Raw genomic sequence first — 11,655 nt, 5'->3', positions numbered from 1 at the left:
TCTCAGAGCCCCAGATAAAACACATGCACAGACACCTTGCAGAAGTGAGTCTGGGCATGTTAATGGCTTGCATATGAGGTTTATCTTTGGCCCTGAAAAAAACTCACTTGTTGACTTTATAAGACTTTATATGACTTACTTTATTCCAGTAGCCCTCTAGGAGAAAAGAGATTTGACTGAGGTTGTTTCTTCTGAAAGCCAGGAATACAGTTAAATAAAACAACCTACTATACCAACTCTTACGGAAAATAATTAGTAGTGATGGAAAGAAATGATGTACAACCTGGTATCTGAGAGAGGAAAAATCCTTTAGGGAAACATCACAAGGGCTGGAAACCCAGCCTTGCTGCTGGTGTCCTAGACAACAGCAAGATCTGATCTACTGAGATAATGTTTTCCTCCTCGTATTTTCTACTGGTAAATAGATAGTAATTGCAGGTTTTTAAGAAAATCCTAAATGGCTCAGAAATTCTTGTCCCAGTTGCAGTGGTGAGTACCGAGAGCTCTATGCATGACATTGAATTGCTGGGATTGTGTGCAAGAACTTGATTTATGAACTATTCCAGAAATCCTTGTACTAGGTAGTCACAATTGCCTACATAAAGCATTTTTTTCTCTATTAGGCCAAGTGGAAAACCAAAATGTTGCCTAGCATGCTGAGACAACAGGAAAAACATTTTGTCTGTGTCTTCTTCTACCTGCATTCCCTGGCCTGAAGATGCTGACAACATCAAAACTCAATCAAAACAACACATGTTCTCCAAGCCCATATATTTGCATGTGTTTGTGCATGGGCACTGAGACACAGAGGTTGGTTTGTTTGTTTTAAATTAATATTTGTATCACTCTGGTCAACCTTTTTAATCTCTCAGTACCACAAAATGAAGCACTGAGCATCTAATATTAATTCTCTGAAAAGAGTTTTTATCAGCCTGTTATGGGAACTTCAGGTAGCGGCTGAGATATTTACAACAGATGATTATTATGACAAGACAATTTGGAAGCTGACATCAAACATTTTTCATTCTTACCTTGCTCCCAATTCCCAAAGGGATAAAGAAATAGATTTTGTTTCTTCTTCTGAGGCGCACACCTAAATAAGACTCAAAATAATAAGGAATTTACTAAGCCCCCTTATCTTGACCAGTTTTGGACCCAAATCAACAATGACAATAATTGTAAAATAATCCATGGACCTGGGTTGTCTTGTATTAGATTAATGATGTAGCACCTTATTTGTCACAGTAACTATGGAAAAAGGCATTTAAGAAAAACATTACAGACCTGACTAAAGAATACTATAAATCTCTTGCACAGAGCGAGAGCATTAAATACCAGACTGAGGTGATTTAAAATTACTGTCAGCAAAGCCACATGTGTTAATAGAGATGTTAACAACAATAAAAAATAATTGACCCTAAAGTCTTAGAGATTTATTTCTAAACTTTAAAAATTATTAGTTTTCTGCAAACAATCACACAAAATAAAAAAAAAAAAAAACATGATAAAGGAAGAAAAGTTGAGTGTTCCCTGGAAAGGTTGACATTAAAAGAAATAGTTTCCATTAAAGTGAGATCTCTTCAAATTAATTAAATATTGTTAGGGTTATGATATGGAAGCAAGTCTTAAATTTTTATGCTTTGGCAATAGTAGGACAGAGCTGCCTGCACATTCAGTGTGTCAGGTTATATACTTTCAGCCATCTACCAAAAAAATGGGTTAAAATCATCTTATTTCACCAGAAGATATTACAAGCATGATTTAAAGATTCCAACAAACAAATAATATTTTAAAATCTTGTTATATTTTTTTCTCCTGCACAGGAAGAAAATGTATTTTGGTCAGTATAAATTTATGGTAAAAAAAAATATATTATGCTGGTGAATACTCCGAAAGTATTGAAACCCAAAGGATATGATCAGAAAGGCACAGTGTCTTTTTATGTTATTAGATTAACATAGCACCATAACAATTCTGAGTACTTCAAAATCTTGACATAAAATAAAATATATAGACTTACATAGCAATCAACAACAGTTTTTAAGAAGGTGGTTTCTGTTTAAAGATGTGTAAAAGTCAAGCTCAGTTTGTGTCTTCATTAAATACGTGGTTCTGCAAACATATTGAACCAAATTATTTGCTAACTACTGCTGCTATCTAACAAGATACCTTTTATAATGTACAGGATAGTTCTACCATTCAGAAGGTGCTATAATTTAGTTGGGAGAAATTTTTAGTTAAACTTGTGGATCATGTTGAGGTGGAGTCTGAATATAACATGATTAAAACCACACACTTTTCAAAACTGTAAAGCCAAACTAAAATATTGATTTCCAACTCCCAGTCTAATACATACTATCCTATCTATGAAACTGAACTAATATAAAAGTAATTTATAAAAACTGAAGAAATGTATAGCACCCAAAAAATAAATCATCTGTGAAGCTCCAAATGATTGTCAAGTAGCCACTTCAGGAGTCAGTGACTTCCCCCAATGGTAAAGCTAAACATTTGACTAGAAACTAAACCTACAGCTCTCCAAATATTAATTGGAAGGCAAGCACACGTGTTTAAGATTTCTATAGCTTCTCAAAGAATGTTTAAAGGCATTAAGCTATGTCCAGATATGTCTTCTTCCAAACATGGAAACTTTGTTCATTTTTTTTTTTTTTGCTGTTTTTACTGAGCAATGAAGTGAATTTATCTTTAAATTGTAACCCCCAGCTACATAAATTTGGAATTTCCATGGGAGTGTTCCTGCAGTGACCAGAAGAGACAGTTTTCCAAGCTATCAATCATTAGCTATAGTGCTGCTTCTCAGCATGGACCCGTGGTCTTTAGAGAATGCCAGAATAATGTCTTGTTCTCATGAAGTTCTCTGGATCATTCTGCACATACAGTGACATGCTATATGCACAACTTGCACTTGAGGAATTGGAACAGAACCCTGAGAAAAGCAATTCCATTGGAAAAAAAATAGATATTGTTTAGTAACACCAGTTTGAGATGTTTCAACCCTTCCCCTGGAAAAAAATATTACAAACAGGTGCAGCCATGTTTTTTCTCATTAATGACTTGGATTTATCACAACTGCAAACATAAATATAGTTTGGGATTTTAAGTGCTTATCTAGGTTGATTACAATTAGAAATATTTTGTCTGACAATTCTACCCCTCCCCTAGCAATTTAGCATTCCTTAAGTCACCACAGCACTACTTGCAAGCTCAGAGTTCAAAAACATTCTGGTGTGGAGTGATGTTCTTCCAGTCACCGTTGCCTTTCAACTCTACGGCAGTGAGGGTGCTAAGCCAGTGAGGCTCGGCGCTCTTCATCCTAGTGTGCAATTTTCATCATTCCCATGTATCCAGAAGCAAATCTGGGCATATTTGAGAGGAGTAATTCGTACTGCTACATTGTAATCCTGCTGTTCACCATTGATGTCCACCCACTGATGGCCTGAGTAAACAGCGATGATCTTGCGTTTCCACTTCTTTTTGTTTGGCTCCTTCAGACGGAGATAGATGCCAGATCCTGTGGAGCCAGGCTCAGCATCACAGTACTGATAAAACAGATCATTGGACTCATCAGAAATGCTACAAAATCTATAGACCAGCTGCCCAGACCGATCATTGTCAAAACCTGAGAAGTGGATCATGCTCCCAGGCATCATTTTGATTGTTGGGCTGATTCCCAGCTCCATGTATTTCCTTTTGTGGGGACGCTTGAGCTCAAGAACAGCATAATCATAATCCAGGGCAATATCCCCAGAGACACCCTTAAACCAGCCTTTCGGGATGTGCGTACTCTTCACCCGCGTCCACTGGAAGGAGGGCGTGCCATCTGAGGTCCCTTGCCTCCTCCCAGATCTCCTCTGCTTTCTCTCATCACCTTTGGATTGTCGCCTTAATTCTGTGGCAGCTTTGGGATCCTCTTTGGCCGCAGAAATTTCTCTCCTACTTCTTTTAGCGCCTTTGCGTTTCCTGCCGCTGCCTCTGGATTTTGTCTTCATCAGGCCCACCCTCAGTCTTTTGCTGCCCTTAACATAATCCTTGCCGTTGTGCAGACAGTGGGCTGCTGTTAGCACGTGCTTGGGGGAAACCAGAATGCCACTGCAGCCCGTGGAGATCTTCACAGCTGTGTTGAACGGAAAGTTGGTCATAAACCTCTTGTCATAGATGCTGAACCTACTGTCTGTTCCATATATCTGCCTCTTCTTTCTCAGAGGCCTTCGTGTGGTTGTGTTTGCAGATGGGTCAAGCGCTGCTCCAAGGACATTCACTTCAGTCAGGGTCCGTGTGCCATTTTCAAAAACAGTCTCATAGGATAAGAGGCTTTTCAAGTCAGACAAGCTTGGCACTGGCAGTTTTCTTTGACATTCAATTCCACATACACTGTTCAGCTCTAATTTGGCTTTTGCTTCAAATTTAGGGCTGTCAAGGGAGAATGTTCTTTCTCTCACAATCTGGGGAATCTTCTTTAAATGCCAAGTAAAATCTTGTTCAGTTTCTGTTCCATTACTGAGACCCAATATAGGTATGAAAAATATGAACAGCAGTAACATGTGCTCCATTTTATTTTATTTTTTTCTAAAACAAGAAAGAGAGATTTGAAAATACACTTTGGAAATATACACAGTTATCTTAATATCTTCTAAGTATAATCATGCAATTTTAGAGCTGACATGAGTGGAACAGAATTCTACCATCTGCTCAAAATAGAAATGCCTCAGATATTCCTCATATTGCCTCTGATTCTTCCAATTGTTTCTAGCAAGATGGATGCAGATAATTCAGCCAGCATCCATGCTGAGCTACCTACTGGAAGATGAAACCAGCTGAGTTTTACCTGATTTTCCTTCAATGGACAGCAGTCTGAGTCATTCCACTTGGTAAAGCATCCTGGTTTTATTTATTCCAAAGGCATGCAGTTACATATTGCATTTCTGCTTCTCTTTTCTATAGCTATATAGTTGAAGGTAAAACATGATTGAAAACCCTCAATGCATTCAAAAGTTGGGATCCAAGCAGAGATGGATAGACAGACTACACTCATGAGACTTAGGAACCCTTGGGAAACCTGACCAACAGTGCTCTTTCGTGTAATGGCCAAAATGTGGTTTTAGCACACTTAAGATTAAAAGCCTTGAAAGCTACCAGTGGTTCTCCATTACCCACCCAGCTGAGAACTATGAATCTGCCTGCATGAAAAATGGCACTTTGCTAATTGCTATCCCAGGGAACTGAGGTCTTCTAGGATAGACACAAAAATGAGGAAAGGAGAATGTTGCTGGTGTAGAGGAATCTCCTGGTTATATATACATGCAGCAAAGCTCGGCCAAGTAGGAAGGACAAGTCAGGTTACTCATCACGTGCCTTTTTCAGCATCCCATGAAGGCTGTAGGAACTGTGCTGTCTGTGCCTTATGGTCATATGTGGAACACCCCACCTAGAAGGGGTGATGCACCACACCAAGAGCTAATACTTTAAATGGGAAAGACAAAAAGCAGTATTATTCCCATCTGTAGTTGGGAAACATAGAGAAAAATGTAACATTGTTAGAAGTCTGAGGCAGAGCCAGAAACTGAACCCAGAACTCTTGATTCTGAACTCAAAACATTACTGAAAAGACCATTTTTCTCTTTTGGCAGCACTGATGCCAATGGCATTATCCAACTACTGGCAGCTGCCACTGGGAAACCTGTGCTCAGTTCCAACATCCTTCATTCCAATTACATGGAAACCTCAGCAGTGAAAAAATAAAGGGTCTATAATTAAACTTTAAAAGCCAAGCAATTCAAGGATTTGTATGTGGTTAAGCTCTCTGGTTTACATTGCAATGACAGTGAAGGCCAGGGCAAACATAACCACTTTCCTTCATTTTAGTTTAGAATAATAGAAGTGGTGCTCTCCAGTGAAACAGCCTGGCTACAGGCTAGCTGAGGATCTAGCATGAAAAGTAGGGGTATATGGAAAAAGAAGTGGGAATGTTGCTTTCAAAGCTGTATAATGGACCAGTGACTCCTATGATTCTTGAGTCATCTTTACCCTATAGATGCCTATAGACATATTTTGTCTATAATAAGTAATATTTATAATTTTTTTAGTTAAGTATGCACTACAGTTCAACCACAGCTTGTTGCTTCTGATGCCAAGTTCAGAGGGTGGATTTGTTTTAGCACAATTTTGACACTGTTCACTTTTGCCAGAATAGAACACCAACTTTGAGCTGGAGTCCACTTACTAGGATATATATATATAGATATATATAGATATATATAGATATATATATATACACTACATTTTACAATAAAAGGAAACTGTTCCTGGCTTTAAAGTAGCTAACTCAGGTTTTGGAGAAGACGTGTGGACTTTCTTAAGACATCTGGAGGTTACAGTGACTCACAGATCTGAACTTCGGGATGTATGTGGTCATATGAAAAGATATCTGAAAGTTTTGAAAGCAGAGCTGGAAAATCACCCCAGGCACAAGATTTTGTAGAGGGACACCAATTGCTAGCACCAGTCTAGCTTAATGGTATAGCAGAAATGTGCACATTTAAACATTAACTTCGATATAAAAAGTTACCTTCAAAGTATTGGTTTCATTTTTGCTCAATTAGCACTAAATCTGAGGAGGAATTACTATTTTACATATCTGTGGGTAAGTTAGAAGGTGCCAAAATAAAAAAAAATACTATAGTGAGAATATAAAAATACCTTCCTGACCTGACCAAAGGCCTGCTTGTCATAAAATCCTGATTCTGACACTGACTAAATGTGGTCGCCTAGGGTAGAGGATAGGGATAGGAACAGGGCAGCCATGTATGCTCCTGCTCCCTCACAGTTTCTTAACTTACAACCAGTTGTACCTGGTGAACTTTAGAGCAGGAGCAATTTCTGTAGTGTAAGGAAACTTTAGTTAATTTCTCTTCCACAATTTGACAGTCTTCCCTTGAATACATATAGAATTTTGTAGTCATGATGTTCTGCATCCGGGTGTTCCACAGCTTAACTGCATGTTGCATGAGAAAGTATCTCCTTGTCTTTATTTCCAACCTGTCACAAACTAGCATGGTTTGAGGATAAATAATGTGCTAATAATGTAGAAAAGCTGGTTTAAATTTGCTTTGCCCTAATACAGCTGCTGAACAAGACAGTTCTAATGTCAGGCTTGAGAATGATTTTTCTATTTTTCCGTAGAATACTCCTCCCTTTCTCAGCTTTTCCTCAGGGTCTGGATATTTGATATTCCTCTGTAGCTGAACTTTGCAAGCCCTAAGGAAAGTTCAGCTATTAACTGTTTGTTCACACAGAAAGTCTAGGTTGATATCATTCCACTGTGATGGCTGTTGTCTTCCCAGATGATCTCATAACTAGGTTTAAAAAGAAGCCCATTTTTTTCTCTCTGCTTTATAGAGAGACTATCTGCAAGCAAATGGGTGGAGTACTATGGCTCCCTTCTGCCACTCTTTAGAAAGAAAAAAACCCAACAAAACAGTCAAAGCACAGAACTTTCATTAGATGCCTTGGAGCCTTCCATTTGAAACACGATACTCAAGTGCTCACTACTTACAAAGGCAGTCTTGGAAGCCAAGATTTTCTTCATTTATAATGAACCACTTGTCACTGGGAATGAACTAACTACACTTCAGGATAACTGGAAGAAAATCAAGGAACTTGATAAACATGGTAATTCTCATTACAGACCAGAGCAGTGGTCCTGCTAGGCAGCTTTATAATTTACATCCATGCATTTAAAATCTGTTTACTAACCCCATCTCTGCTGTTTAGAGGAGGCCAGCTCCAAGCACAGGCAATGTCAGCAGTTGCCATAGTTGCTGATAAAAACAGCATAGCAGTTGCAAGCTGCTGATAAAAGGGAAACTCGGGGCTCCTCTCATCAGATGATGAGGATGTAAATGTGTATGTGGGTGCAAAGATAACTTTGCAGAGTGGGAGAAAGGGAGAGAGAATACAGCCTCCAGGGGAAGGAGGAAATGTCCTGAAAAGGCTTCAAGCTGATTGCAAGAAAAAAAACCCTCAATTAAAAAACTCGTTCTCCACTCTTGTGCCAAACCCCAAAGATGCTCTGTCCTCTCCTTTCCTTTGCTCCTTTCCCATACAGATTTCGGGTTGGCTTACAGTAATCGGAATTCTTGAGTCAGTTCTTTAAAGTATGACAAATTGCTTGAGAGATGACAAGATGGAAACCAGAAAGAGAGATCCCCAGCTATACGAAAACGTTGAAATTCTTCCTCCAGTTTCCAAACTCGGCTGATAACTTTGGTATCATTCCAGCTACCAGGCATATCCGTACAAGTAAAACTATTTTTAGTTCTTCTCATTACTTGCTTCCAACATTAAACCTTTCTACATCCAGAGGACAAAAAGTACCTACATTTTTAGGATATCCTTCAAATATTTTGTCATTATAATCTACCTCACTCGAGCCGAATGCATGTCAGATGCTCAGGAAAAAGTTTATAGTCAAGCAGAACTAGAATAGGTTTCTCTTCAGGCTATCACAGAAGAAATTTAAATGTCATTGTAGCTCAGACAGAAGAAAAATTCAGTCCAGCTTCCTGGACACTTCCAGTGTTTTATCTTGGTTTGTTCATTGCAGCCTCTACCCTGGGATTTCCTTCTTCTTGTAGGAAAGTCAACACATTTCAAACTAAACCTACACAATTTTAAAATACAATTTCCAGGCCATGAAATAACAGAGGCTGCTATAGTAACCGTCTCCTTTAACTGCTTTTGACTTTATTCTTGAAATAACCTGAAAGTTAAAATTCACAGAGAAAAATAGAGAACAAATTTTTGATATCTCACATTCCCTGGAAGAAACTATTGCCCCAATCTTATCCGCCACTGCTCCCCCTTCCCTCCTCCAGCTGCGCTCACTGTGTACAGCGGTGCATGGATGCTGTCCTCCTCCCTGACTTGCGGGAAAAAACCCACTGCGGCTCCTGGCTCTTACAAGAATTTAGGCAGCTCCAGCACTCGTGGGAAGAACTGATTTTGCACGGCAGTGCTCATTTCGGAACTCCCGCACGCGGGGAGAGCCCAGGACGGCGAGCCCGCGGCGCTGTGTCCCGGTGTGGCGCGGTGCCCGGCGCCGCCGCGGGGCGGCGCTCCCGCAGCGCCGGCGGCCGCTCCGTGCCCGCTCCGGCCCCGCGCCCGCCCCTCCCCGCCCGGGACCCTCTCCCGGAGCCGGAGGGGAAGGAGGTCGCACCCAGGCCGCTGCTCTGCTGCTGAGCGGCTCCGGGGCTCCAGCCCCGCCAGCCGGGCAGCGGCCCCGGCACGGCTGCGGGTGGGCACGAACCGGGAACCGGCCGGAGGAAGGGTGGGGACGGGAGGGCTTTGCCGGGATGGCCGCCTTGCCTCTGCCCTCTCCGCTGCTGCCGGCCGCTCCTGCGTGCTCGCGTGTTAAAGCCCACGGCTATCCTGGAAGAAGAGGAGGATTTGGGGAGCAAGCCCTGATCTCTGCTTAGGCATCCCCTGGTCCTGCTTTCCGCAGGAGGCTCTGCTTTTCCGCGCCTGATCCAAAGGAGTTTCCCCCCTCTACAAAGCCTGCAAGTTAAATACCTTGGCACGGCTCTTTTATTTTTGCTATTCCAAGATAAATCTGCTTCCAGCAGCGACGAATCTGGATGAAATTAGTGTCAATTCCAGAGGAGCGCGGAGATGGTAGCGCTAATATTGAGGGGATGAATCAGAATTAAAGGAGTTTGTTTTGAAGGGTGAAGAGGCTCTTTGCCTGCTCCCCGCAGCAGGCGCAGCACAGAGACAAACCCCCAGTAAATATTCCCCTTGCCTCAGTCCCGTTAAGCCGTTTTGTGAAACCGGCTTTAAATACGAAAAACAAGAAACAGATAAACGCGTGGCCTTTTAGTCCTTTCAAAAATATATCCATCAGGCTAAAGAGGCAGGAACTTTATACAAAACATCTCAGCTGCCAAGCTCAAGGTACTGACATCGCTCAGCCTCATCACTTTTTAAAAACGACCCGCGTAGGAAGAATGACATCGCTAAAAATCGATCACCTTAGAGACGCTGATTACCTCGCACTGCCCGGTCCCGGCACCGGGCAGCCCCCCTCAGCCCCCATCCCCAGCTCCGCTCCTGCCCCCCCAGGTCTCTGGGGGCTGCCTCTTCCCCAGAGGCCGCCGCTGGGAAGGGTCTTGGTCATACCTGGCAGCCCGCAGGAGGGACGGAGGGGAGGGCGGCCGCAGCCCCGGGGCTCAGGCTCCCGGCTCCCCGCTCCGCGCCGCTCGTCCGCCGCCCAGCGCCCGCGGCTACTGAGGACGGGGCGGGGGGAGCGGCCAGGTCTTCCCAGGCGGGGGAGGGGATGGAAAAAGGAAAAAAAAATTAAAAAAATAAAAAGAAGGCGAGAGGGAGGAAGCCGAGGGGGAGGGCCGAGGGGAGCGGAGGCAGATCTCGGTGTCTCCTCGGGTGGGAAGGGAAGAAGGGGCTCTGCTGCGGGGCGGGGAGGCGCATCGCCCCGGCTGCGGCTTCCTCTGGGCACGGGCCCGGGTTGACCCGCACAGGGACGGGCCGGGAGAGGCTGCCGGGCCGGGGTGGCGAGGCGGGGACGAGCGGGGAGGTGGCGGGACCCGGTCCCGAGGGACGGGCAGCGGGGCTCGCCCCGTTCGCACCGCTCCACCTGCGCGGGTGGCGGCGGCGGGGAGGCCGCTCCCCCTGCCCCGCCGGAGCGCTCCTGGGGAAGGCGAGGAGCGGGGAATGGCGTTCCCACGGCCCGTGGCCTGCCCGCTCCCCGCTGCCCTCACCCCTGTCTCCCAGCCCCGCTCCTCTGGAGCGCCTCGCTCCTCGGGGACCCTCCCTGCCCCCCTCCTCTGCACCATCCCCGCTCTTCTGGACCTCAGAGGCCAGGTGAGAAGCACCTTCCTCCTTTCCTCATCACTCTTTGCTCCTCTTTGCCTTCCTTCTTTCCTTCGGTGTCCCTGTGGTCTCCCCTCCCAAGGCAGAACGCTTTGTGTGGTGGTCTTTTCCCCCCTGGATCACCTCTAGGCGCTACAAGAGGCTTTCTACTGCCACGCAGATGCGCAAGGTGAAAAGTACCCTCACTAAGCAGTTCTGCAAGTGCTTAACCCGAGCACTTCCATTGAGCTCATCTGATGTAAACTCACTTCATGCTAAATGAAGGCTCACTGATTTGCCAAAACCAGCAGGAAATTTGTGGCATTGCTGGAGATCAGAGTGAGATCTCCAGAGTGCTGCTTCATTGTTTTAATTATAGCCATATTCTTCCTTTAAAAGTTTTAACTTCAAAAACTTAGTGGAACCAAATTTGTAAACAGGTTGGAAGCAAGGCTTTGGCCAGCAAACTGCAGTTTCATTTTGAAGACTGAGGCTTATTTCTTTAAAATGTAGATTTCATTTACAGTCCTGGTTTTGTCGTTTGTGTGCTCAAAAACAAAGCAGAATAGTAATAATATAATAATAATTCATGTGCTGAAGTAAATGAGCTGAGGAATTACCAATGTAATTAACAAGCTAAGACAGAAATGTAGGTAAAGTAGTTAAGTTTTACCCTTTATTGAACATAAGAGCTTCCACACTGGGTGAGACCAAGGGCTATTGAGACCAACATGCATTGCTGAAGGCAGTAGTTCCCTCCAGCACTTTCACTGC

At 43.5% G+C, this 11,655-nt stretch overlaps 1 protein-coding gene across 1 annotated transcript; it reads right to left on the bottom strand.

Annotated features, from left to right (window-relative positions):
- Nucleotides 1–2,658: 2,658 nt before the first annotated feature.
- Nucleotides 2,659–10,294, bottom strand: PRSS35 (serine protease 35). The gene is made up of 2 exons (XM_058836523.1): nt 10,195–10,294; nt 2,659–4,587 (listed from the first exon to the last, which is right to left on the bottom strand). The coding sequence occupies exon 2, from the start codon at nt 4,569–4,571 to the stop codon at nt 3,330–3,332; it is 1,242 nt and encodes a 413-aa protein (XP_058692506.1). The 5' UTR covers nt 4,572–4,587; nt 10,195–10,294; the 3' UTR covers nt 2,659–3,329.
- Nucleotides 10,295–11,655: the final 1,361 nt, after the last annotated feature.

This window comes from Poecile atricapillus, chromosome 3 (assembly GCF_030490865.1).
Source record: "Poecile atricapillus isolate bPoeAtr1 chromosome 3, bPoeAtr1.hap1, whole genome shotgun sequence".
Classification (NCBI taxonomy): Eukaryota; Metazoa; Chordata; class Aves; order Passeriformes; family Paridae; genus Poecile; species Poecile atricapillus.
This window is presented reverse-complemented; position numbering and strand designations above follow the sequence as displayed.

Excerpts from the sequence above, each read along its gene's own strand:
- PRSS35 (XM_058836523.1), bottom strand. The coding sequence starts at position 4,571 with ATGGAGCACATGTTACTGCTGTTCATATTTTTCATACCTATATTGGGT.